We start from the raw sequence: 26,490 nt of genomic DNA, 5'->3' as shown, positions 1-26,490 counted from the left end.
AAGAATTTCTCTGCAAAGTTGACAGCATTGCCTTAATGTTGACAGTGTTGTATAAAAGCCCACGAATTTCCTGGCAGAGAAGCTTGATGCTAGTTGTGGTATAGACATTTTAAACTCACTTCTCTGAGTGGATGTATGTAAAGATACTCACTGATAAATTCAACAAAGGCTATAATTTATATCTTCTAGGCATTAAGACTGCAATTCTAGTTGGAGGCATGGCCGCACAGAAGCAAGAACGTGTACTGAATCGAAAGCCAGAAATTGTAATTGCAACCCCAGGCCGTCTGTGGGAACTGGTGAAAGCAAAACACCCACATCTCTCCAATCTTCGGCAGCTCAGGTAAAGGTGCTTTTAGACTAACTGCTGAATGCTGTAATGGGTGTTGCTGCATATAGTGATTGCATTTACTGATTAAGCAATTTAAGCTATGTAAGATAAACTTACTTTATTGCCAGAGTATAGTGGTTAGTGCATAGTGGTTATGTGGAGAGAGGGAAATGTTAAAGTCAGTAACAAAAAACTTATTTTTCTTTTAGAAACCCATTTTTTCAGAAAGAAATGTGGAAGGCTGTTGTAGCTACCCTGGCATATCTAGTGTTCCTTTTTTGTTTTACATACAGATCTTTTTTTTATGTGTTTATCAAGAGAGATTCTTTTGAAGTATATCAGATTTGTATTTATCTACACAACTCTATTTATACGGTAAGTTTTCTATTTGACAGGTGCCTTGTGATTGATGAAGCAGACCGAATGGTTGAAAGAGGTCATTTCTTAGAGCTGTCTCAGTTGCTGGAACTCTTAAATGATTCACAGTATAACCCTAAACGACAGACTTTTGTTTTTTCTGCCACCCTGACATTAGTCCATCAGACTCCCACAAGAGTTTTACAGAAGAAGAATGCTAAGAAGATGGACAAGAAGACCAAACTAGAAATGTTAATGGAAAAAGTAGGAATAAAGGGCAAACCAAAAGTGATAGACTTAACAAGGAAAGAGGCTACTGTTGAAACTCTGACAGAGACCAGAATCCACTGTGATACAAACGAGAAGGACTATTATCTCTATTACTTCCTTCTCCAGTATCCAGGAAGAACCATGGTCTTTGCAAACAGCATAGACTGTATAAAGCGCCTCAGTTCTCTCCTCTCGATCTTAAATTGTGATCCGCTTCCTTTGCACGCCAATATGCACCAGAAGCAAAGGTTAAAAAACCTGGAAAGGTTTGCTGAGCGAGAGAGGTAAGTTGATTGTTTTGCTTTCTAGTAGAGAAGAAAAATAAATCACGCAAAGAATGGGGAGGGGAAGAGAGGAAACAACCGTGTTAGAAGAGGAGAAGGTTTGGAGAGTTGGCTGGGGATGCAAGTCCCTGGTTTCTGAGCGAAAGTTACTGACAATGAAGGATGGGGTCCATAGGGTGACTGAGGCATTCAGCTGGAGTCAGTTCGGTGGAGGGGTCACCAAGGTGGCTGAGAAGCACTTCCTCTGTGAGGGGAGGCTGGGGGCACTGGGTTTGTGTCACCTAGAAAAGAGGAGGCTTAGCGTGGACCTAATGGCAGCCCTCCAGTGTCTTAAGGTAATCAAGGAGACACAGCCAGACTTCTCACAGCGGTGCATGGTGGGAGGATGAGAGACAATAGGCACAAGTTGAAATGAGAGAGCTTCAGACTGGGTTGCAAGAAAGAGCTTTCTCTGTAAGAACAGGCAGGCATTGGAGGAAACTTCGTTCTTGGGGGTTTTAAGGGCTTGATTGGACAACCTGGTCCCAGCCGTGTAGCTCACCCAACTTAGAACACAAGATTGGGCTGGAGACCTCATGAGGTCCCTTGGAGTCTGAATTACTCAGGGATCCAGCAGGTCCTTATCGCTGAAGGAGTCGTCATTTACCTTGTTCTCATCTATATGCTTTTCTAATCATCGTGCACATTCCCTCTGGCCCTCTACCTTAGCTCTACAGCTCCTGTAGGTTGGTTCCTTTGACCAAGCTATCAAAAAGTAAATCACTTCTTGCTGGGTTAGGCTTTTGCAGGTTTTCTTAGGTGAATTAGCTTCCTGAGGGTCAAAGTATCATAGAGCAATGTGAGAGAAGGGGCAGTTGTGCCTTTCAGCAGCAATGGGCTGTCAGATTTACCCAGGCATGCCTGTTGTGTCATTTTAAGAATGATTGCTTCCTTCTGGCTTTGGAACGGCCTTTGGGAGGCAGGTGTGTGTTCTCAACACTTCAGTAAGCAAGAAGCCTCACAACTTAGTACTGGTGCAAAGTACTGCGTGCTGTCTGATTGTGCTGGAATGTGTACCACAGTAATAGACTCGGGCAGTGGAAGCAGATTGTATTGTCATGATAGATCTGCAGTATCCATTGGCAAAATGTAGTATCAGTCGCCTTGCCATAGGCCAGACCGAGCATTTTCAGAGTCTGCATTTCCACAGATTTTCAAGGCAAGAAGCAATCTACGAGGCCATCTACAACAGCCTCTTGCAAAATGCACACCATGGAATTTTCTGTTTATTTCTGCTTTGAACCTTGTAGCCATAGGGTATGCAGTCAGATGCCATAAAATCTTAACAAATTCATGCTACCTACAAATAACTCTTTTCAGCTGCTGGGAGGTTTTTTGTTTTTTTATGAACAAATTGCTCCATACCCTAGGCAGATTTCTGTCTCTGTAACAGAGTCTTTCTATAAAAGAATTACTTTTCTGAGTAGTACTTCATTTCTAGGGGTGAGGGGAAATACTAATAATCAGAACAGAATAACCACCTTATATTTCTAGTTTTTAATTTATGTAGAGAAATTATTTGAGTATGACTTGGTAGAAGACACTTCAGCCCCCAGAATTGTTAATTAAATCAATAATGTTAATAATAATGTGATTTTCTCGACTGGTGAAATGTGTAATAGCCTTTCTGTCCTGCCATAAGATCAACTGTGTTGTTAATGCTACTGTCATACCAAGCTAATGATATTTTTAAACACAGCCTGGGCAGAGCACTGAAAAATGTACTGAGGGAGACCTTTTAGCCCCCTGTCAAGGGGTTGGATTTGGTTGTTGAATAGTGATTTATGCTATTTCCTGTGAATTCCTGAGAATAAAAGCTTAGGAAAACAGGATACAGCAAGGTAGGGAATTTCATTATTAGAAACAGAATGAACCTGCTGAAGGTAACATTTATGTTATTTCTTTTACTGTAAGAGTTTCTGTTTCAAGACTGCCTGTGAGGTAATACTGGGTATGGTTTTCTGTAAGGGCAAACAAATAGCGTATTTCTAGCAGATAATAGTACAAATTTGTTCCTTAAATTGCTGTGGTAGAATTCAGGGTCATGTATTTTACATTTCTTGGCAGATGGTTTACTCTTCAATTTTATGTTCATTAAATGTTATCACTTTCTCAGCTGTGTCCTCCTGACAACAGATGTTGCAGCTCGTGGTCTTGATATTCCCAACGTGCAGCATGTCATCCACTACCAGGTTAAATATCTTTGATGTTTTTGCCTTTACTATTTGATGTTTTTGCCTTTACTATTTTGGTTTTGAAGTAAGTTTCTTTTACTAGCAACCCAAAGTCTATAAAGCTCTGATTCTCAGTCCTGTGTTAAGAGTATAGGGATTTAATCATCTTTAATTAAACTGTCCTGTAGTGCTTTGTACCACTGCTACAGTGACTGTCATTATAAGTGTGTGATTATATACAAGAAATGACATAACAGATATGATTCTCCTTGCTTTTTGCTTAACTTTGAAACAGATATGATGCCAGGAAAAATACTAGACCAGGGAACAAAAACTGTCCCGAGGCAACGTCTTTCACCATTACCTTCAGCTGTGTTACATGCAATGTGCCATGTGCATATAAAAAGCATATAAAAAGCAATTTATCATAAGGCCTGGTACTATGTGGCAATCTCTTGGCCAAAGAATGACAAGCTGCTGCTAAGCTTCTGTGGCCAGTTTCATCATTTGTCTGACTTTTTGCAGGTCCCTCGCACTTCTGAGTTGTATGTACACAGAAGCGGCAGAACAGCCCGAGCTGCCAATGAAGGCCTTAGCTTATTGTTGATCGGCCCTGATGACTTGATCAATTTTAGGAAGATTTATAAAACCTTGGAGAAGAGTGAAGAGCTGCCATTTTTCCCAGTTGAAACCAAGTATATGACTTCTATCAAGGTAAAGAAACGTCAATCTCTGTGCAGCTTGAGTAGTTGCTTACTTGCTTGCTTACATTACTGCATTGCCCATCACGTTCTTTCCAGGTTTCAGATGAAATTTACTCTTCAGGACCTGGATTTGAAAAATCACACTTTATCTTTTTAAACCAATGTTTGTGGTTTCTCCTCAATAACTGGCCCAAGAAAAGTATTCAGACATAAACAACACATTTTTCTTGCCTGTCATTGCACAGAGCTTCTCATGACTAGATTCCCAAAAATGGTACAGGGAGGTGTGTATGCTTGGTGGCTGGGAAGCTGGGATGTTTAAAGTATCCGTTAGGAATAGACTAGAGCAGGATCTTCAGTGGTCTTTGGCTGCCACTGAACCCGGTCAGAACCAGGTATGTTTCCTTTTTTTTAGCCGACAATTCAGTCATTCAGTAACTCCCAAGATTCACAGTGGTTAGGATTTACAAAACAATACATTTCAGAAAGAAATGTTTCTGCTTTCTGAAAAAATAACTTGTTTTGAGAGTGCTCCTGCAGAGGTCCCTTTGGCATTTCTTCATGAGTAGCTCTTGGCAGTTATCACGCTCTGTCAATTAATGGGCAGGTAAATATTGTTCCCACACTTAAATTTTCCTGCCACCATCTCACTCTCTTCTCTCCATAACAGTACTTCTCTCCCCAGGTAAGGTGTCTTTCTAATTGTAATTACAGAACTCTAGCCTCCTAGGCCCTTCACATGGTCAGGTGTCATTTACACTTTGCCCTGCACTTAATCACAAAGCCCTTGTAGTTAGGACTCATAGTGCTGCTAGTTCTTTATGTCTGTCCCTTTTTTACTCTCTTCCCTGGTTCTGCCTGCCTTCATTCAAGTTGTGAAAAATCAGAAGGAATTTCACAGTTGAGAGGAATAGAATTGGCAAACCATGGTAGAGAAGAGACCAAAAAAGGACTCAAATTTTATGAAGACGGAAAAGCTATTTAAAATTCCTTGTAATGATCTAAGGAGATGTGACTGACTTGTTTTATTAGTCGATTACAAGTTTAATTTCTTGTTTCTGCTGTTTTAATTATCTTGGCAGTTCCGGGTGGTGCTGTAACTGTGCAGCACCCAGCTATTCATTTGGGCTCGTAAGGGAGTCCTGCACACAGTTTTTGTGCAACCGCAGGCACATTCCAAACAGCAGAAGTTGTTGCTAGGTTGATTTATTATTTACTGTCAGTGCAGATTTTCTTTCCGTAACAAATTAGCTATTTAAGACAGCTTGGCCTAACTGGAAGGCTGCAGGTCAGGTTAGGTTTGCTGGACATCTTCATTCCACATATGAGCAGCTGGGAAGAAGGATGGAACATTTTGTCCTGTGCCTAAACAAAGTCAGGTGCATTTTTGAAACGTGTGTGGCCTGCAGGAACTTGGTTCTTCAGAATAACATGAAGTTTAGTGGCTGTCCCCCATTGCTGAAACTGGTAACTTTTAAGATCCAGCTGTACTTTGGAAATGATTGGTGATGCGTCCCTGATGTCTCTGAAGTGTTTATGACAATTCCTTTAAAGAATGAGGTGCTAACATTCAGCGATGTTTAGAAGTTGAGATATTTTAGGAGTCAAATTCAATCATGGATATCTGAAGAAGGAAAACGCTTTGGCAAATGATGTGTCCGTATTACATAGGGTGTCTGCTGGGACAGCAGTAGGGAACAAATGCATCTGTCTCTCTGCAAGGCTGACACCTAGGTTGCATTGTAATGCATGCTTTCAAACACTGATTCTGCTAGAGTGCCCCACATTTAAACCTGATCGAAATGTCTGAGATGCACTTTTGTTGCAGGAGCGGATGAATTTGGCACGGCAGATTGAGAAGGCAGAATTTTTCAATAGTCGAGCGAAGCAACACGATTCTTGGCTCCAGCAAGCTGCGGAGGCTCTTGAAGTCGATCTCGATGATGACCTCTTTATGGGCAAGTAGTAGTGCTTGTTATGGGTGTGCTCAGTTGGTCCTACAGCACTGGTGTCCAAAAAGAGTGCTACTGTGGTAGAGGAACTTTTAAACCCTGCAGGGCAGAAGGGGAAGTAAAGCAGTGTTACTACTTAGTACGTGGCATTGCTAGTGTTTTCAGGATGGTTGTGTAGTAGTGCTGCAGTGAGGGAGTGAGTTGTGACAATTGTGGCAAGACACAGACAAGTCCAGGCAACATAGGATAGTTTAACTTGTAGCAACCGTTTTAAGGTAATCTAACAGTCTAGTATGTCCGGTGGGAATCTTTTCCCCTCTGTGTCAAAGAAAAAGCTATTTATCCACTCCTGCTTATTTCTCCCATCCCCCTGTAGTCAAGCAGCAGGACAGGAGCCAGGCAGCGCTGTGGAGGAACACCCAGGAAATGCTGGCAAATACCAAAAATTATGTGAGCCTTATGTGGGTTGAATTGTGTGGGCTAAGTGTCGAATAGTGGTATGCAAGTTGTTGAGGTTTCAGGTGGTGTGTTAAAACTATAATATTTTCTTGTACTTTAAGATTAAATATTCTGCAGGCTGTGCCTGGGGGAATGTATAGGGCTGTGCAGCTACAGGTGCCTATTAGTTGAATGCCATGAAGCTTTGCACTGCTTAGATGGACTGTTAAATGCCACACTGTGCTCCAATTTTAGGAGCTGAAGGTATAATTTCCTACCAGTCCAGAAGGCGTACTGAATGGAGTTGCTGCCTGGGTCACTTCAGCTTAAGCTGCCTCTATCCTGGTAGCTGCTTAATATACAGATGCCTGAATGTTCAGATACATATTTTTCCCCTTTCCTTTGACCATAGGCTAGCTCGTTTTCTCCTACTTTCCAAGCAAAGACTAATCAGATCTGTCCGAACTGTTCAGCAGTGCTCTCAGATAATTAGCAGCCTGTCTGTTTTGACATAATCTGAATATTCTGTGCTTTGAGATAAGTTTCAAAACAGCACAACTAATGCAAGTTAGTTGCGGTTCTTCAGTGAAGCGCTTTGTAATTGCCACCCAGAATCTTGCCAGATTCATGCAGTTATTCAGTCTCCGATTCTTCCATAGCTTGTTGGAAACAAATGAAAGTCTTAGTCATACCTCCCATAAATAAAATGCTTCTTATATTGTTACAATGGATGTAGTAATGTCCTTTCAATTTACATTACAGATAACCTTGATTTCATTTGTTCCCTCCAGATCAGGCTTCTGATCCTGTGAACTATCTCAGGTCTCTTTTGTTCCCTTCCTTCTATGATATTAAATCTGGCCATCTCATTGGGTTTTTTATGTATAAGAAAGAAAAGAGTTTCCCATTTAACATGTGCTGAAATGAGGCTTGCATAAGGTAACAACTTACAGAGGAGAAGGTTCTGCCAGAGCTGGAAACCCTCAGTTAATATTTTGTCTTCTGGACCCCTTTTCTTTTTGTTCCCGAGAGAATGCTCTGGGTTGAAAGTCAAGTGAATGATTTAGCAGAATGAAGCCTGGGATAGAGCTACTCAGTCATGTTTATTCTTACTTTTTTTTTCTTGTGGACAACCTCAGGTGATCTAGAAATGTCACAGATGACCGGAAAACTACATTGTAGTTGAGCGGTTTTGTTGGAGGGAGATTTGTAGCAGTAGGGGCAGATGCTAAAGGCTGATGAAACAGGCCAGTGCAAGTTCTTCTGTTGTAACATTCTGTATCTTTGATTTTCATTCCCAAGGAAGAAAAGCTAGTGAGCAAGAAGAAAGCCAGAAGCAAAAGATGCTGAAGGGAATGAAGAAACAACTGAAACATATGCTGTCCCAGCCACTGTTCAAAGTCTTTATGAAAACCAAGTACCCAACGCAGTCTGGAAAACTACTCCTGCCTCAGTCCTCAGCGGGCAATTCAGAATCTGCTCTGGGTACCGTGTCAAAACAACACGCCAAGAAGAATAAATCAAAAAAAATTAGATAACTAAGCAAGATCTCTTGCTGTGATGGAATCAAGGACTAACCTTATCAAGGCTGACAGTTCTTATGCAGGAGCTCAGCTAGAAAACACGTAGTATCAAGGGATGATTTCTGTGTCTTGGTTGTGCAGGCACACAGCAAAATGTTGATCTGAATCTGGGCACTGTTAACATGTGATTAGTTACTCTTGAATCCTGTCTTCAATCTTATTTTCTGACATCCTTTTCCTTACTGTCCATATTAATAGAATTTAATTAGTTTTGAGATAGTTCTGTTCATTGCTTCTTTTTATAAAGCAGGTGGAAGTACTGGGTAAAACTCGCTGTGGACATATTCTAATGTAACTTGATTTGAATTTTAATGTTATTAACGGGGAAAGTAGGCTTTATGCAGGGGACAATCTGAGCTGGTGGTAATGGCAGATTTGGCTTTTACTGCAGTTAGTTCAGTGAGAAAGGCAGTAAATAGAGGTAGTGTTACCAGGCAGGCTAGAATTGTAGTTATGGGAATCTCTCCCAGTTTCCTTTCCCCTCTGATACTATTTCTCAGTTCTGTTATCTGCTGTGTCTAATTCCATTACTCCTTTGTTAATATGTTTAAGAATGTTGGAAAAAAAAAGTCAAGGTGGCAATAGTCCAGGACTGACCTTGGGAGATACGCAATCCAGGCAGACTTTTCAGGAATGAGTGTTGCTACTCAGCATGTTACTAATTAGTATCTGGAATTAAGTCTGTGTTTGAAAGCATGTTTGAATCATGACCTTTGTTCTGTTGGAAAAGATGATGATGTGAAATGTCACTTATGAAGAGTGTTTCCTGATGATTGTACTTCTGAATCATTTTAGCCTGACCTGGGCAAATACTTGTTAAAAATGTTTTTTAAACTATGTCAGAAAAATGTATTTTGAATTCTTGTTAAATTATATTTGGTATAAAACGCAAAGTCTGTGTCTGCTTTCAATTCCTTGGAATTTCTAAATTTCTTATAGCTTTCCCTGTACGTTTAGCAGTCAAGGAGAGGAAATTCAGGGGAGAAGCACCCAAAAGGTAAGGCACAGTAGCGACACTTATATTGGTGGGAGCACAGAAAACCTTCACCTTCCAGCTCTAGACTGAGCAAAGTTTTTGTGTCTTGTATTGAATCAGTGTGACTGCCCTGCTAGGAGGCACCAACTGACTCAACTAGTCAAAGAGAAATTTACCTATGGAGTTAAGTGTCCCCACCAACCACTTGCTGGTTCTGGAAGAGTAGCAAGTTCTTTGCTCTTTCATCTTTATGAATAATTGACTCTCCTGCTCCCCCATCTCTGACAAGGGCTTTTCTCTCACTTGCTGCCTTGCATTACTGAAGAAGAGATGTGACAATTTAATCATAACAGTACAGAGGTTATAAATTTATGAAGCTTTTCTTGCAATACACTGTTCATCTGATGTCCTGTCCTTTGGGGTGGTATGGGTGGGTGGGGGGGAGAAGTTGTAAGGCTTTATCCATGTGAGAAGACAAAACATCTTTGCAGTATCTGTGACATCTGAGAAAATACAAATTTAAACAATGCTTCTTGCAAGGAGAGCTGAGAAAATGAAACTGAGCAAAGGCAAGCGTGCCCTGTCTCATTCCTTCTTTTTTTCCTGTACCATATTAATCATATTTTTAAGCTATGGAAAGAAAACTTTCATTGCTTTTTGCATCCCTGAAGGACTGAAGAACAGGTGGGTCTTCTATGTATCTTGTGATAGATTTTTGCCTGCGATTCATTAGACAAAATCAAGGCCGACTCCTGACACTAGCGCTCTGTATCCCCTCCCTTGTCTGAAAATCTGCATGAGGTAGAAGAGTTTGGCAATTTATAATTCCACATGATGACAGGAAGAACTGAACTGGAGGATGATGAGAGTATTATTTCTTCTCCATCATTGCTGTGAAGTTTTTCAGCTGCTCCTGTTTCCTTGTGCTTAACAGCCTAGTTCACACACCCACCCCTCCGTCTGGCCCTCAGCCCACTGTCTTGCTAAGTCTCCCTAGGATGGAGCGCGACACCTCTGCCCTCCTCCTCGCCTTCTTCATGCTTGCCTATGGCATGCTATGCTGCTGGCTTTCTCCCACAGCCCCTGACGCACTCAGCACGTGTTCTCTGGGCTTAATCTACTGATAAAGTACCCCATGGGAGCTCAAGCCATTGCTTGGACCCTAAAAATATCCATGTCTTAAAAAGAATACTTGTCTAGCACTCTGCAAGCTCTCTTCTGACTGCCTGCTTTCACTTGTCCTTCTCTTGCTAATACATGGAGTCTTCTAACTATAGGAGGAACCTTATGCTTGCTTTAGCTAATTTAAGCAAATTATTAAACAGTAACTGGAAAATATTACTGCTTAACGGTCCCTCTCCAGTGTGGACTAGGTTACTGCTGGAGGAGAAGAGGGCAGAGGAGCAGGTTTTTATCCAGCTCTGATTATTTGCATGTTTCACTGGTGCAAATTAGACATGAAGAGTTTTACATCGAGTGCATATGGGTGATTTAATTTCAGTATTTAATGAAATGTGTAGTAATGAATTACTTCTATAATGCTCTACTGGCATAGCAGTTATGCTAAAGCATCCAACAAGTAATCTTGTGTTTTGTGGCAGCTTATGTCTGCTAAAATACTCATTAATTAATAGACTAATTAGGTCTGTTTAGGCTGTAAGAGCAACTACCAAGTAGATTAATCAAGGCATGAGTTCAGCAAAGTGTTGGTAGTGGCCCGGCCAATACAGAGCCAGAAAATTGAAACCCTTCTAGCTTCTGAACCTACGTTTTTATTTTGTGAGTGTGGGAGGCCACTCATCCTTGCCACAGAGCTCCCAGTATGTCATCTGACTATCAAAAGAAGGAAGAGTCCCTGTAGTTTAAGACATCTGCTGAGGAGATAGTTTGGACAGGTTCTCATACTTTGGACAGTAAAGTTTCCCGAAATTTGTAGCCTTTTCTTTCTCTCTTCCCCTGTGTGTTAGTGAAACAGCAAGTTAACAAAGGAGAAATTGGAGAGCTGCCTTAGCATATGCCGGCAGCCCAGGCGCACCTCTTGCCATGAGGCATATGGCAGGTAATTTGCACCTTGCCGGGAAAGGGACAGGTACCTCACGTTCACCACGCTCGCCACAGGGAAAGGGTGCACATGGAGGAAATAGCAATTAGGAAGCTGATGCAGAGCAAGTTCCTGTCCTTGCTCATCCCTTGTAAGCCTGTGTTCACATCCGTAAGGAGGAAAGGAGGAAGGAAAGCGCGCTCATGGTGATTTCACTTTACGCTGTCTGATCCCAGGAGGAAAATCTGGTAATAAACACTGTGCTTTCCTGGGTGTTCAAATACCCACTGCTTTGTCCTGTGCTAGCAGGGTGCCTTTGGGGGACTGAGTAATTCCACGTTGTCTGATGAGTGGCTTGGTGAGGGAAGTTGCTCAGAAGACTGTGAGTTAAGCGGCAAGCCTGATAACATAGCAAGCAATGTTTAATATCCAGCCAGCGGTCTTTGCAGAAAAAGAGGATGGTGTCAGAGGTCATAGGATTGAAGGAGGAGGGACATGACAGACAAAAGGACTTTTTGCTTTAGGAAATGGTGCTGATTTTGTAACCCTCTATAGCTATCTTTCCTCCCTCTCCCCTTCTGATGCTATGGCAATTGTTTGATATTTTTCTGGCCCACGTGAGATTTCTTATTCCAGATTCCTTTTGTGAAAGGTACTTAAGGGCTCCAGTGTTTCCTCAAGTCAATCAAAAGCTCCTCATGGGGCTGGCCTCACAGAATGGAGACAAAAGAGGAAAAATAATAATCCATGACTCCTGAGGCAAGTTCATTGGCCTCTGAAAGCAAGCGAACAGGGCTGTTACACTTGTTTGTCTTGGAGTTCAGTAGCTCCTGCTGTTAAGCGAGAAGAAATTGAGGCCTGTTTCCAGAGCAACCAACTTAAGATGGTACAAACTGCCAAATTTCTGTAGGTGACGGCTGCAGTTACAGAACACAGCCCCAAATCCTAGGTTCAAAAAGGAGAAAGAGCACTGCAAAGTACACATAGACTTTGGTACCCCTAGTTTGGTTAGAGGTATGGTGTCCTGTTATTGCTCATGTGATTGTACCGGCCTACTTGGTAGTGGGAATGCCCTTATAGCAGTGGAGTTTATTTTCCTTTCCTTGTGGAAATACCTACGCAACTATAAGCAATTTTAGTACTGACTGGAATATAACTATTAGATTTCTGTACCAGCATTGGTTATAAGGTGCTATAAGGTGCAAGGTGTAAGGAGACAGCCGCTGTCAATCCATTTTCCAGCCATTTCAGACTGTTTCTGTTAGTGTTGTTTCTAAGCCAGCTCAAGTGAAGTCAAATCCTCTCAGTTCTCAGATGACCTCACAGCATGGTTTTCTTGGCAAGTTAAAAAATTTGTGAGAATTAAATTTGCTGAAATACTTCTTGATATTTTTTTCTTTGTTTACCTAGGTTCTTAAAATCTCTTGAATTCCAAATGCAAATAAAGTTTATCCTTACATCATGACTGGAAAGTATGTGCCTTTCTTCATAGAAGTTTTCCAAAGTTCATTTTCTAGCAGATCATTCAATCATAGATGTGTGTGCACAAATAATGTGACCTAGCTTTTAGCTAATATGACTATATACAAGAATAAAATGGGCTGGAGCACCTCTCCTGCGAAGACAGGTTGAGAGAGTTGGGGTTGTTCAGTCCTGGAGAAGAGAAGGCTCCAGCAAGACCTTACAGCGGCCTGCCAGTACCTAAAGCGGGGTACAGGAAAGCTGGGGAGGGACTCTTTGTCAGGGGGTATAGTGATAGGACAAGGGGGAATGGCTTTAAATGAAAAGAGGGCAGATTTAGATTAAATATTAGGAAGAAAATCTTCACTCAGAGGGTGGTGAGGCACTGGCACAGGCTGCCCAAAGAAGCTGTGGATGCCCTGTCCCTGGAGGTGCTCAAGGCCAGGCTGGATGGGGCTTTGGGCAGCCTGGTGGTGGGAGGTGTCCCTGCCCATGGCAGGGGGCTGGAACTGGACAATCTTTAAGGTCCTCTCCAACCCAAACCATTCTGTGATTCTATGATAAAATACTGACATTAGCTAAATAGGTACTGATTGTATAAGTGTATGTATATATATGAAGAAATTTAGAATTTCAAAAGAACTTGTAAAAACCTCAACATTTCTCAAAGGAATAACATAGGAAAGTGTCATTATGTCTGCTTTATAAACAGAAAAACAGCTCCCTGTGCCTTTCCCACAGCTCCTTGCTAGGGTGGCAGCAGAGCTGATACGCAGAGGTGTGCGGAGATCCAGCCCAGTGCTGTGAAGTCCATGCTCAGCTCACCTCTTGGCTTTCCTTGGTATGTTTCAAACGTATAGGCGCTCCCCAAGAACTAGACCCATCAGAGCAGGCAGTGAAGCACTATTCCCACTGCTGTTTGTCTGCTGCTGGAGCCTTCGAGCAGCAAAGAGCAGCAGGGAAACATACAGGGAGCTTTGTCTTCTTCATTAAAGGAACGAAGTATGAATTTCCTAAACAATAAATGCTAACTAGAAAATATGTCATCGTGCATTTCAAAAGAAACAAGAAAATCTCAATGTTCAGTCCCAACTAAATCTCAAAAAAAAAAAAAAAAAGGAAATGAAGACCTGAAATTTAGAGCATAAAAACCAATACAGCTTTAGTGAGCAGAAATTTCACATTGTTTTCCTCTATTTAAAATATGACAGCACCAAACAAACATTGAGTAATGTTTATCAGAAGCTGTTTAATTAGAAAATGGTACCATCATTACCCCTGCACTTTTCTGTACACAAAAGCCTGGTTGTCACCAACAGCCAGGGGCAGCTCTCTGCTTGCAATTAAGAAAATGTTTGCATTTTCCATTTTCTCGCAATGCCTTATTATTTAAAAAAAAAAAAAAAAGGAAAAACTGACACTTACAAGGCACTGGTTTGACTGAGAAGGGTTTGTCTACATTTTGTCAGCAAAAGCTGTCTTTATTGTTCCTGCATTTAAACTAAACTTCCTCGCATGCGAGGGATGAGACCAAAACTCATTTTGCAATGAATTCCAGCCACTAGAGCTGGGTTAAGGTGTAAGAAGAACCAACTGTGATGCACCAGTTCCCTGCTGGGGCAAGTAATGTTGTAAATAAACATTCCTGCTCTTTAGCATACTTATATTTATAACCTTTCTATATGCTCTGAATAGCAAGTCAGGCTCTTGATTTATGGCATCGTTTCCCAGCAGAGGCCCAATGCACAGATAAGCAGGGATGGTGGATGTGCTTTGCTGTAGCAAATGGCCAAAGTGGAGGAGGTAGGAGGGAGAGAGAGAGTTCAAGAAAAAAATATCTTTCTGTGACCTAGTAATTGCCAGAACTACATGTTCTCCCTCTCAGCATAACTCTTCACGGGAGTCAATGTGAAAAGTAAACACTCATTTTAAAAAATTGATTAAATACCTTAGAGCGCTGGGGGAGACTGGATTCAAGTGACAGCTTGACAAGTGGATCCTGCCAATCCCTGGCAGCTCTTGTTAGTCAGTCTGTACCACGAGCCCAACTAGAGCTGCCAGCTGCAGCTCCTGCGTGCTCGCTGCCTTACAAGCATTGAGCAGAAGATGGGCCAAGTCCCGCAGGCCTGGGCCCGTTTGGGTGTCAAGTCAATTGTCATTCGAAATCACTGGGACTTCTGCTGACTGCATGGTTGGTGGCCGTGGGACAGGCAGTCAGCTCGCCCAATTAAAACCTTAAAAGATCCTGTCTTTATCTGGTGAATGGTGAATTTCAGGCATCGTGTTATGTGCATTGTGCAGGAAAATGCCATGATTGTTCAAAAACTTTCCTCAGGTTCTGGAAAGAAACCTTCAAATTCAAAAGCTTGCTCTTGCTGTGAGAAGTAAACAGGTCTCTCTGCTTTATCCACTGGCTTTATCCATCCTGGCAAATCTGACAGTACATTTTCCCTAGCCAGCACTGAGTTTTAAGTAAACAAATTCACTTTGCTGTCAGATTACAAAGTGCATAGCACATTGCAGCAGTTGATAAATTGAGGGATAAGCTGATTATGGTGATCAGCTTGGGTGTTCATTTCACACAGTGGCCTCACAGAGGCATGTTTCTCTTCCATGCTCAAAACCTAACCCGGAGCAGTGGTGCTGCACAAGCAGTGGTTGTTCTTGTGGAGTCCTGCCTTCTTCTTGCAAGAGGAAAATGAAGTACAGCAATAAGAAAGGAAGAGTCTTGCTATCCTCAGACATGTGCTTCTTGTATCTCAAAGTCCTTCACCTCTGGCTATAGTTAGCACCCCACTGTGCTGTCCCACTTCTCTAGGCAGTATTGCAATTATAGAGCATGAGTTGTTACTGTGTCTCTGTGTGGTTCTCATCATGGTTGAATATAAATCCCTAACAATCCCTCTGTTCCTTTTATATTTGCATCTTTCCCCATATTTATTTATTCAGCTATTGCACCAAAACGAACTCTTGCCAGCTGTAGTTGCATTTCAGTTATTGCAAAGAACTGTTTCTAAAAGATGATGAGCACTCACAGTAATTATATTGCTGATAATCCATTTCATAGAAATCATAATGGAGTCAACATTGAAGTAGTTAAAATGTCTTGTGTTAACATGATATTCTTTTTTTAATTGAAATAGCACAGTGCTGTTTGAATTTAAGCCACTAGTGCCAGGATTTTCCCAGTCCAGGTAATGCATTTCCTTTCAGTGTCCTATTCCAAGCAAAATCCTCTGTACCTGCCTGCCAACTTCTCCATAGAAAGAGACTGCCTTTGTTCCAGAGGCATTTGGACAATCCCCTCAATAATCTGCTTTAACTTTTGGTTAGCTCTGCACTGGTCAGGCAGTTGGACTTGATCTTTGTAGGTCACCATTCCATTCCATTCCATTCCATTCCATTCCATTCCATTCCATTCCATTCCATTCCATTCCATTCCATTCCATTCCATTCCAAACCCTTCAATACCCTTTTCCCAAGCACTTAGAGCACACGGAGGTAAACTAGCAGAGGCCATAAGCTTGGCCTTTCCCCCTGTTAATCCAGAGCTAACATATTAGCTGTTTACATTGATGGAAAAAGGCACGCTTCATCTGCTGGACAGCTGTGGTACCTTGCTGCTTACAGGAGCAAAATGCTGCCTCTGATGGCACTGGAGCCTCCTCCACAGCACTGCCGTGTCTGAGTCACTTGTGGGAGAGGACTGGACGAAGGCTTGGGACAGAGCAAAACATTGGACCAAAAAAAAAAAAAAAAAAAAGGAGGAGAGTCTTTTCTGGGGCAATTGGTTTTGTCTCAGCTCAGCTTAACATCATGCCCCGCTGGCCACAAATGTAGTACAAGCAGTAAAGTTCTCTGGCTTCTTGCTGGTTCCTCAGAGCATTACCTTTGCCTGCATTTTGTCCCAGTTTCTGCGGCATTGTTGTTCATTGGCTTGTGTCTCTACAGGATGAAGCTGGACTGAGCTGCCAGTGTTTTGGTCAAGAGCTGCAGCTCTGGGGCACACTGCAGCAATACCTGCAGGCAAATCCAGCAGGAGTGTTCAGCCTCAGCATCTCATCTGTGTAGCTACTCACTGCAACAAAGGTGCATCCAGCTGCTCTCTTTCTAAACCCAGAAGCCTGGCTGTTTAGCCACACCAAAGTGACATTAAAGATGTTACAGGCTAGGAGCTTTGATATACTTGTTAGGTTACTATCAAAATGTTTATGCCATTTCCGGGTATTTTACTTAGCAAGTGACTCTTCTGCTTTGCATTTGTTACACAGAGCCCAAGGACAACTTGAATGACCAGACAGCCGGCCTGCCTACACCAGTGTCCTGCAGGACATGACTTTATAGATGAAAACATCTAGAAGATCTGTACAGAATGCTCTTCTACAGCAGAAACCACTGACAGTGGCGATACTTTTCTGCTTTGCTCTCCTCCACTCAAATGCGTTTTGGCATCTTGTGCTGAAGATCTTAAGCTTGCTGTAAAAGTGTGAGGAAGCGTTTTGTGGCCTCTGATAAGCAGAGACCATTTTGCTTTTTGCAGACCTGTCTGACTAGAGGCTTACAGAAGCTGTGATTATGTAGGGGCTTATTAGTTAGAGAAACAGGAAACAACATAAAGACAATATCAAGGCACTTGATGCTCAATTTAACTCCGAAATAACAACCGGCATCCATTTTAATGGATCTTTGTGTTTTCTCTCCAGAGAGAAATAGGCACTTAAAAAGACATTGAGATGCTATTTGAACGCCTTCCGAGCTGAATTTCATTGCATAGCTCCTAGAGGGCAAAATTGCAGCACTTTATTTTTCATGGGTAACAGGAAAAGCGACGGGCAGAAGGAACAACCCCCCCGTGCCCATCTCTGCCTGGTGCTTAATGACCTGGTGTTGGTGTGTGTGTGAAAGCCTCACAGCCCGTGCCACTTCTCTCACAAGTCGATCTCTACCCGGCTCGGGGTGCCAGCACCGGGCCTGCCGGCTGCTTAACACACAGGCCTCACCTCGGCCCTGGTGAAATGATGGCGCCGAGCAGCCGCTAGATGGCAGGCAGGGCCCGGCACAGCGGCTCGGCTGCTCGGCCCTGGGGGCCTGAGGGGGCTGAGGGGACTGGGGGGATTTGGCGGGCTGAGGGAATTAGGGGGGCTGGGGAGGTTCAAGGGGGTGCTGAGGGGTCTGGAGAGTGTCGCAGTCCCCCTCACAGTCACCACTCACAAAGAGCGAGTGTACCCCTGTCAGTGCTCCTCGAGGGGGTGGTGGGCGAAAGCCTTGCACATTGGCATTGCCCCTTTTACCTACCAAAAGGGCGTTTTGTTGTTGTTTGGGGGGTTGTTTGTTTGTCTGAGACAAAAGACAGAAGTGGTTAGACTTTAGGCTCGCTTAAATTCTCAGCGTTTCCTTCTTGTGCACTCATGTTGATGCCCTGTGCACCTTCAGCCCCGGCGATAAGGATGATCACAGCTGTCCTTCATGTCTTCCCTCATGAGGCAGGGCAAAGGCAACTGGAGGGGTTCTTGGCAAAGTGCTGGTGTGAAGCGAGCGGACGGATGTGGGTCTTGACAGCAGGGACCAGGGGTTTGTAATCAGCCAGATGAGCAAACGCAGGTTGTTGTTCCAAAGTTGTCCAGACAGAGCAATTGGGAGTTATTTCCCCATGTGGCTCCTGCCAGGAACAGGAATATTTTAAATCTCCACATATTTACTGTTAGATGCCCTCAGCAGGCACCCCTTGTGGGATGCCCCTTTGGGGGAATCCCAGTCATCTGCTTCACCCATTTGTATTTGTGCTCTGAAGACACCTAATTGTGTTGGTCCCACAGGCTGAGAGCAGGGCTCCGTTTAGGCCATTTAGACTGGCTAGCTGCGTGCCGCTCTTGCTGGGTGGTGCTGGAACAAACCAAAGGAAAAGCTGTAGGGATGGGCCCTCCAGCCAAGTCCCCGTGTCCCTCTGGGGACGGCCAAGAAAAACAGCAGGGGATGCTGCCCACAGCAGCTGCCATCTCACGGCTTTAGTTTCTTGCTGTAAATACTGATGGTAAGAGAAACCCAGCCCACAAGTCAGGCTAAAAGAAGCATGTAACAAATGGGCAAGTACGGAGTCTGCTTTCACCTGATAAATCCTCTGGTTTTCAGCAATCAGTGATTTAGGGATTCCCAGTTCTTTTAGTCTCAAACTTCAATGCTGGAAAGACTGCTCAAGAACTACAAGAACCTTTTCCATGGGATGGATAAACCACAGCAAGGCTGCAGAAATATGGGGATCTGCTAGGTTCAAGTCACGGCTGTTACAAATATGAGGGATATTACATTTAAGAGCAATCTACCATATACTTGGTCTTAAGTTTAGTAAAGCTTTTATGCATTCAGTACTCATATTCATTTCATACAATTCTGTTGCCTGGTAGTAAATAAGTCAGCCAGTACTTTTTTGCTGTCAATATTCAGTGTTTTCAGTAATTTTCCCAGTTCATAGGGCAGAAACCCTGCTTAAAGTTTACAATTCTTCCTCAGGTTCCTATTAAGAAGTGAGAATTTGAATCAAAAGTAGGCTAGATTTAATTCAGTCCATAATCTCAACACTATCCGGATTTAATACTCTCTTACACAAGGCACCCACTGAGTGACAGTCAAGCAAGGCAAAGACGCTTCTTCAGCTAGGAAACTGAACTGAGCTAGGACTGTGCGTGTTTAGTCCTGTAATGTTGATGTGATAAGCATCTTGGTTTAATGAGATATGCTCATACCAGTTCTGTAGCTGTTGAGGGCATGCGGATGTTTGGCTGATTTCTGAAATGTAGGATTTCCCACTTTGGTTTGCAGCAGTAGTCCAGGCTGCACCTCTGAGAGCAGTCAGAAGCAGCTGTATGTTGAGAAGGAATATTGCAAAAAAAAGTAACTGACAGAACACAGATGTGGGTTAATCAGTCCTCCACAGCGGTCTCATACTGATCCAAGAAATTAGAGACGGGAATAATCTTTGACATGTGCAGTTCTTAGTGACTGTTGTACTTCACAGGAGGTTGATTTTTATCCTATTCTCTTCCCATTCCTTTCCTTTTCTTTCCCTTGTCCCTGGAGAATACATTTTGGGTGGAAAGTATGTGGCCGCTCTATGCAGATCACTGCATGTGACAGGAAGAAAATCTCTTGAGCTTGACAATCTTGCTTCATGAGTAAGAACTTCTTTATTTTATTTTTTAAGCAGATAGTTTTGGAAGTAGATACCGCTTTGTCAGATTGTTATCCCACCGGTTGGTGTCTTTTTATTAGTGTAAAAATAAAATAGCTTTCTTGCTGCCTTTTCCATTAGGCAATTAAGTTGATAGACATCATTCAAAATCTTGTTTAGGATTTTAATATTCTCAATGGCTTTTTATTTTCATTTAACAAAGTCAATCTTGTTTAAAAAATATAAAACTTAAATCATTTGACCCCATTGCTCTAACACTGAGTGACTTATGGATTAACTTTCAACAGCATATAACAAGATTTTGATTGCTTGGTTTAAGTCAAATCTGTGTTTGCCTCTGTCTTGGCTCTTGGGCTTAGTATTCTATATGTTACTATATGTCTTTGACCTCTGTCCAGGGTAAGGATCCTGTTGCATGTAAAGCTATGTGTACAGGTAGTAAGCAGAGCCAGCCAAAAAATGAGAGATCATGGGATTTTATTTTTAATGTGGTTTTGATCCAAACTGGGTGGAAACCAGCATTTTTCAGAATTTCCAGCAAACGGAAACCTCTGCAGTCCTTGGGATGGCTCAGTTTAACCAAAACACTTGTCACTTCCACTGTTAACAGCACCTGCCCCCTTCCCAAGCAGCTGTAGGAGCTCCCAAAAGCCCTCCCAAAAGCTGGGCAGACCCCTCAGCACACCGAGGTCCCTCAGCCCCAGGGTGGGCATTGGGAGCACCTGCCAAACTGCCTTGACAAAAATTTGCCAGTTAGAACATTGCCTGTATTGCCAGTAAATGCATTATTTTGTTCTACCTGAACTTGGCTGATTTGAAACTTCTGCAGATGTTCAGAGGCAAGGATTAGCCTTAGTACCATCAGTAATCCCTTACATCTTTTCCTTTTGTGCTGTTGCTTAATCACTGCCAAGGACCGTGCCCTCCTAATGCTTTTAAATTATATATATATATATATACATTTATATATGTCACTGTATTTGTTATTCAGTTTGTGCAATAAAGTTTAAATATGACTGGAGTCAATAACTCTTTAAATCAGCAGCGCTGACAGCACAATTACTCCACGGTATGAGGCAATAAGCACATTCTGCCGCACTATGGATACCTACATGACATGAGAAGCATTTTATCAGTGACATGCCCTCTTTGTGTTTCTGCATTACGAGTTTTTATCTCAATGTTTTCAAAGTCACCAATATGTCCTAAACTGAAGGATGCAACCTGTTGTTAGGGAGGGAAGACCACATCTTAGGTCTTGACAGTCCTCTTGACTTTTGGTGGAAAGCTGAACTGGTAAAGCACTCAAACAGCGGTTTCTTAATAGCATCATTAAACACTTTGATTCAGAACTATATTGATTCCTGTGTATTAACATGACTTGTAGTTACTGCTCTTTGTAAAGCGTGGTTTACTCTGGAAACAGGCTCTGTAACAGGGGAGCGAAAGGGAACCTACACAGCATTAGCACAAGATGTCTACAAATAACCCTGCCATCCTCCCGAGACCCACACTAAAAACAAACAGCTCTGCCAGAGCCTGGAAAAGTCTGATTCTTTTAACTTTTGTCTTTTCACATCATAAAGCACTCTGGAGATTTCAGGCTTACCAGCTTTTGCCAATAATCCATTAAAGGAGAAACAAACTCTTCATGCAGAAAGCAGAAAATGAGTGGTTGCTGTCATGATCCTGTACTGGGAAAGGAGATCAAAATGTGGCATAACCAGCCAGATAGACTGAGCTGCCCAAGCTTTGGTTACTGCTTTCTTCCATTGTCTGGAACAGGAAAGCGTGATGCTGAGCTGTTTGTTCCATGTGGAGAGGCCAGCCAACACTTCAGGATCAGGGTGGTCCCGCTCTCCTCACTCCTCCTTCCTCCCTTCCTCTTGCCAAGTAAACTAAAGCTTTAGGGGCATCACATTTGCAGCTGGAGGAAAACGATGGCTCTAAACTGACTGTGAGCAGCAAAGGGTCTTATTTTGCTGAACCTCCTTTGGCTTGCTGCAGTGGCAGATGTCCTTTCTGAGGGGAGCATTGCATGGAGGGGATAGCTGCAGAACCACCTCGCCTGGTGGGGAAGTCAGTCCACTCATCCCTCCTCAACCCAGGTGATCTGGCCTTCATCAGCAGCATGTCCTTGCAGCAGGCAGTGATGAGCAGCTGAGGGTAGAGATGTCCAGCAGAGCTGGAAGAAGACAGTGGGGAAATGTAGCTGAGGAATAGCAGCACATGGTTGCTGCTGCCTTGCACCCCAAGCTGCCTGGGGCCAGTTTGATTCAGTTGCGTTTTACAGTCTGCACAGGCTCCACAGGGTTGCAAAGAGGAGAAATGAGATGCTTCTGAGTTTTTTCCACGTAATTGTCTGGGCTCTTGATTTTTACTAGAGGAACCATGTGCAGTTTTGGCACCATTCTGCCCTTCATAGTCCTGCCACAGAAACAAAGTGCAGAGCGACTTCAGCATTCACTTTTCTCATGGAAAAAGGACTTAGAGTGTCCTAAAGAAAAGAATAAAGAAAGAAAAATAATAGGCAGCACTTTGCAGTTTGGGCTGAAATCCTTTGAAGAATTTTGGTAGGGAAGGGGAAGCATGGCAAATTGTTGCTGAAATGGAAGTGTTTCATTCAGTGCTGAAATGGAAAATTCACTGGAAAATTCCGACTTGTTTTCCAAAAACATGAAAGAGCACAGTTAAAGCGGAGCTGTAATGCCTCTTAACAGTTGCAGTTCCCATTTGCAGCTGCCTTTCTCCTCCTAGGGCTGGAATCCCAAGCTGGCTCCTCAGCCCCCTTGCCCTGGGAGGCCCTGGCCTGGCTCCCCGAGGGGTGGGCAGTGCGGTGACCCTGGCCTACCGGACAGCTGCAGGATGCGGGGAGCAAAGAGCAACTCTAGTCTAAAGACCCTGCAACTTTCATTTTTCACCCAGGCATTTACATATTTTCATGTCTCAAATTTGGATTTTCTGACAAAAAACACATATGACTGGGGTCATATTTTCACATGTATGAATTCCTCTTCAATCATTTCTCTTAACACATCAGCAACAAAAATGCTTGCCTTCATCAGCTCTTCATACGTGTTCTTATTTTCTTATTTAAAAGACTCTTAGGCTTCAAAAGACTCTTAGCTTGCCCTCACTTCTTCTGAGTTTGTCCTGGGGGTGAGGTGGAGACAGTCACAAGCCCTGCCTTGGCGGCAGCCCAGGAAAGAGCACAGGATGCACTAGGTGGGGAGGGAGCAGGATCCGCGGATCGGTGGTGGGACGTTTTGGAGAGTCTCTGTGTGTGTGTGTGTGTGTGTGTGTGTGTGTGTGTGTGTGTGCATGCCCCTGGGGTCTGGGCCCAGCTCCACAGCTGTCAGCCAAGGCAGCAGTGCGAGCTCTCACCACCACTCACCACCTGTGCTAAAGGATCCCTGGCACCAACACCAGTTCTTGTTGAGTTTGGCTACAAACGCAGGGCACAAACACTATTCATCTGCTGTACCATGGGGTTTTTACTAGCTGTGTAATTGGTGAGTCAAGGAGGGCTAATCTCGAGGAGTGGCTGGAGCTATTAAAACTGATGCTACCTTTGGACTGAGAAAAAAGGAACAAAGTTTGAAGCTAGATCTGAACAAACTTGATGCTGCCTGCAATGAATGCCTCTTCTTTCATCAGCCAGTGACTCACTCAGGAGTGTCTAACTCAGTGACTCTTCAGAAACTAAACTTTAGCGACCAACTCTTCTGTTTAGACTGGTATCAGGAAGAATCAAGGGCTTGGTTTGTTGCAGTCCAGTGCAAAGTAGTGTGAGATGCTTCCTTTCCCAACTGGTAGTGTTCTCCTGCAGCCTTGGTCTGGCACAGAGATTTGGCAACCTGCAGGACAACTGTGAATTGAATGTGCTGTTATGACACTGGAAATCTTGGCCAAGATGTTTACCAGGCAGCAGCCAGCAGAGCCCTTGTGCTTCATAGGTAAGGAATCACTTCTCGTACAGGGTGGTGGATGCTGTGATAGCAGTGCGGGGAGCAGTGTACCCCCCTTCAGCAAGGTGACCCGGGCAGAGTGAGGAGCTGCTGTGGGGAGAACAGGAGAGCCAAACACCTCTGAACTCCACTGGTCTCACACTGAAATGGCTCTGAAATATCACAGTCTTGTTTGGGCATAGTGAATGGCTCCATGAGCATCACTCAGCACAGTTCCCACTGTGACCCAGTATGTGTTATCCTACCCTTTTTGTAGCCCCTTCTTTCTCGCAGAGAAGGAACAGAAATGAGGAGTTCCAGGTTGATTTCCAAGTGGATGCCCTGAAGCAAAGTGCACATAACTGTACACTGATCCCACTCATTCCCAACATGACAGGTGTTATGACAATGTTTTATTACCAGTGTGTACCCATTGCACAGCAGTTACATCTATTATTACGGAGCTTGTATATGCAGAGGAAACAAATGAAAAACAGAATTAGAAGAAGGATTAGTTAAGGAAAACCATCTAGCCTGATGCTGACGTTTGCAATTTTAATCTGCTGAAGCAGCACTACATTAAAATAGTGTCATGTGAGTGCTTTCCAGTTTGTCTCACTGCCTTGTATTATTCCACCACTGCCCACCAGTGGCTGCTTTTGTGCCTTCCTCTTAGTTTCTTGCACTGAGTTTAGTTTCCAGAATTAGACTGCAACTTCCCAGGTCCATCAGGCTGTGTCACTAACTGTACAATTAGATTCATTTTTTTTTTTTTTTTGAAATGAATTCCTGGCAATGAAAAGGATCCTTCTGCAGGAAACAATTACTTGCCTCCAGTCCCCTCCTAATCCATGGGATTACAGCTCTGCTCTCCTCGGCCTGTGCCCTCCCTGTTGCCTATGCCTGCGGGAGCGGGGCTGCCCCTTGCTGGCACACAGTGTAGTGGGGAATGTAGGGAGAGAGGATCAGAGACAGTGCAAAAGGATTCTGATTCTGCACTGCTAACTAGTCTGGGACAGTACCACGGCTATTTATTCTTATTAAAATATCCTACCTTCAGGATTTCCTGCCCGCACTATGAAACACGTAAAGATGCAGATGCGGTCTTCATGGTCTGGGTTTTGAGACCATAAACTGAACAGTTTTTCTCCTTCCCCTTTATTTTTGCAAGGTAAATTATTTTGTCTTGTCTCAGTAGGGACAGGATTTCACCTCACAACTGAAAGAGCTGAGGCAAGGTTCAGACTTAGACCCAAAGCTTGGGAACCGTCGTTGTGGCCGTTCCTCTGGCTCCACCTCTGACCAAGCACTTCCCCATGTCTCTGTATCTCTCTGCTAAAACAAGATTATTCTGCTAAACCAGTTTAATACAGGGCTCTGGGAGAGGCTGGAGAAAGCCCTTGAAATACTAATGGAAAAACCATAGCAGTTCTCACTTTCTAGACATGTCCATATATAGCTCAGCTGGGGCAGTCTCCGAGCAGAGTTATTTATTCCAGCAGCCTGTGTGGCTTTCTCCAGCGCTGCTCTGTTGCACAGGTTTACATTCCCAGGGGCTGAATCCTGAAAAGATCAGCTTTGAAGAGCACATTGTGGCATACCTCAGCCAGGAACTGAAAGTCTCCCAGTGCTGGCCTTATACCCTGTCTCTTGCCAGATCAGCTAAGCAGAGCCTCATCTGCTGCTGTTAGTGTTACAGACCGACAGCACGGTGAGACCAGCAATGCTTTGTGCCACGTGCGTGCTGCACGTGCAGATGTGCACAAGGTGATGATGATATATAGCATTTAGCTCCTTTCCTTCCCATATTTCAGTTGTTTAAGGTATCAGTTAACACCCAGAGAAAATGGGAGAGGTGCAGGCACGCTGGCAAGTCTCTGGGACTTTAGTGCATGCTCCTGGAGGAGTGCCACGTCGGTGCCATGCTCCACGTGTGCCCAGGTGTGAGAGCAATGCCACCTCCTGCAAGGGCCGCAGGGCTGTGTGTGACACTGTCCTGACGGAGGTGGCTGCCGGCAGGTGCCTTGGTCTTGGCTCTTCCCCCGCACAAAAGCCCCGTGTGAATTTTTGCCGCTGGCCCCGAGTCTCGAATTGCCGAGTTCCCTGAGAAGGCCATTCCTCTCAAGGTGACAGAGCCCAGCACAAATCCCATTGTGGGATCCAGTTGTTCTTTTGGGTGCTTCCCAATTATGCTGCTGCTTTTTTCCCTGTCCCTGCTTCCTCCCCGTGACCCTGGCCGGCCTCAGGGCCACCTGCTCACCTGATATCTGAAGTGTCCTTGCTCCTGGGTGGCGTGTAGCTCCAGCTGTCTGCTTGGCTCCAGCGAGATGCTGCCCTTCATCTGAAGCTGAGAAAGCTCACACATCACTTCTGGATGAAGAAATCAGAAAGTTCGCCTGAAGCTGTGCTTCTCACTCACAGAGAAGGCCAGCATTGATGGCTTCCAGTTACAAAATGGCTTTCCCGGTGATTACAGGAGTCTTTACAAATTTATCAAGCCTTCCTCTGGGGCTGGGCCAGGACAAGCGTAGGCTAGGCTCCCCCACAAGCATTAAGGCTCTGCAAAGGCCTGTGCACCTCTACGTTTGCAGGGCCACCTTATTTTCTCATCGGTGCCAAGGTAAACCTCAGGCAGCACCAGTGCGAGGACACAGCCACTGGTGAGCAGAAGGTATGGCTCCAGGAGGAGTGCCACCAAGGAGCAGCACAAGCCTGGTAGGTGCCACTTGAGCCGCCCAGGCATCTTT

At 43.8% G+C, this 26,490-nt stretch overlaps 2 protein-coding genes and 1 long non-coding RNA gene across 14 annotated transcripts in view; 2 read left to right on the top strand and 1 right to left on the bottom strand.

Annotated features, from left to right (window-relative positions):
* DDX24 (DEAD-box helicase 24) overlaps window positions 1-9,025 on the top strand; it is a 14,721-nt gene extending 5,696 nt beyond the window's left edge. For 4 of the 7 annotated variants that reach the window (XM_080594395.1, XM_080594398.1, XM_080594396.1 and 1 more), the window contains exons 4-9: window positions 190-343; window positions 727-1,242; window positions 3,398-3,473; window positions 3,981-4,169; window positions 5,988-6,117; window positions 7,852-9,025. In XM_080594395.1, the coding sequence (XP_080450521.1) occupies window positions 190-343; window positions 727-1,242; window positions 3,398-3,473; window positions 3,981-4,169; window positions 5,988-6,117; window positions 7,852-8,087 (1,301 nt within the window). In that variant the 3' untranslated portion in view covers window positions 8,088-9,025. Of the gene's footprint in view, window positions 1-189; window positions 344-726; window positions 1,243-3,397; window positions 3,474-3,980; window positions 4,170-5,987; window positions 6,122-7,851 lie in introns of all 7 variants that reach the window. The other 3 variants (XM_080594399.1, XM_080594400.1, XM_080594401.1) reach the window with 2 other exon arrangements.
* LOC308196017 lies at window positions 5,150-26,365 on the bottom strand. The gene is made up of 2 exons (XR_013952028.1): window positions 26,004-26,365; window positions 5,150-6,210 (listed from the first exon to the last, which is right to left on the bottom strand). It is a non-coding gene; the product is annotated as an uncharacterized lncRNA (long non-coding RNA).
* Window positions 23,065-26,490, top strand: part of ASB2 (ankyrin repeat and SOCS box containing 2) — a 54,295-nt gene continuing 50,869 nt past the window's right edge. For 4 of the 6 annotated variants that reach the window (XM_080594405.1, XM_080594406.1, XM_080594408.1 and 1 more), the window contains exon 1: window positions 23,066-23,752. The gene's annotated coding sequence lies outside the window, so the exon portion shown is untranslated. Of the gene's footprint in view, window positions 23,753-26,490 lie in introns of all 6 variants that reach the window. The other 2 variants (XM_080594410.1, XM_080594409.1) reach the window with 1 other exon arrangement.

Source organism: Anser brachyrhynchus, assembly GCF_964034855.1.
Source record: "Anser brachyrhynchus genome assembly, chromosome: 5".
NCBI classification, from domain to species: domain Eukaryota; kingdom Metazoa; phylum Chordata; class Aves; order Anseriformes; family Anatidae; genus Anser; species Anser brachyrhynchus.
This window is presented reverse-complemented; position numbering and strand designations above follow the sequence as displayed.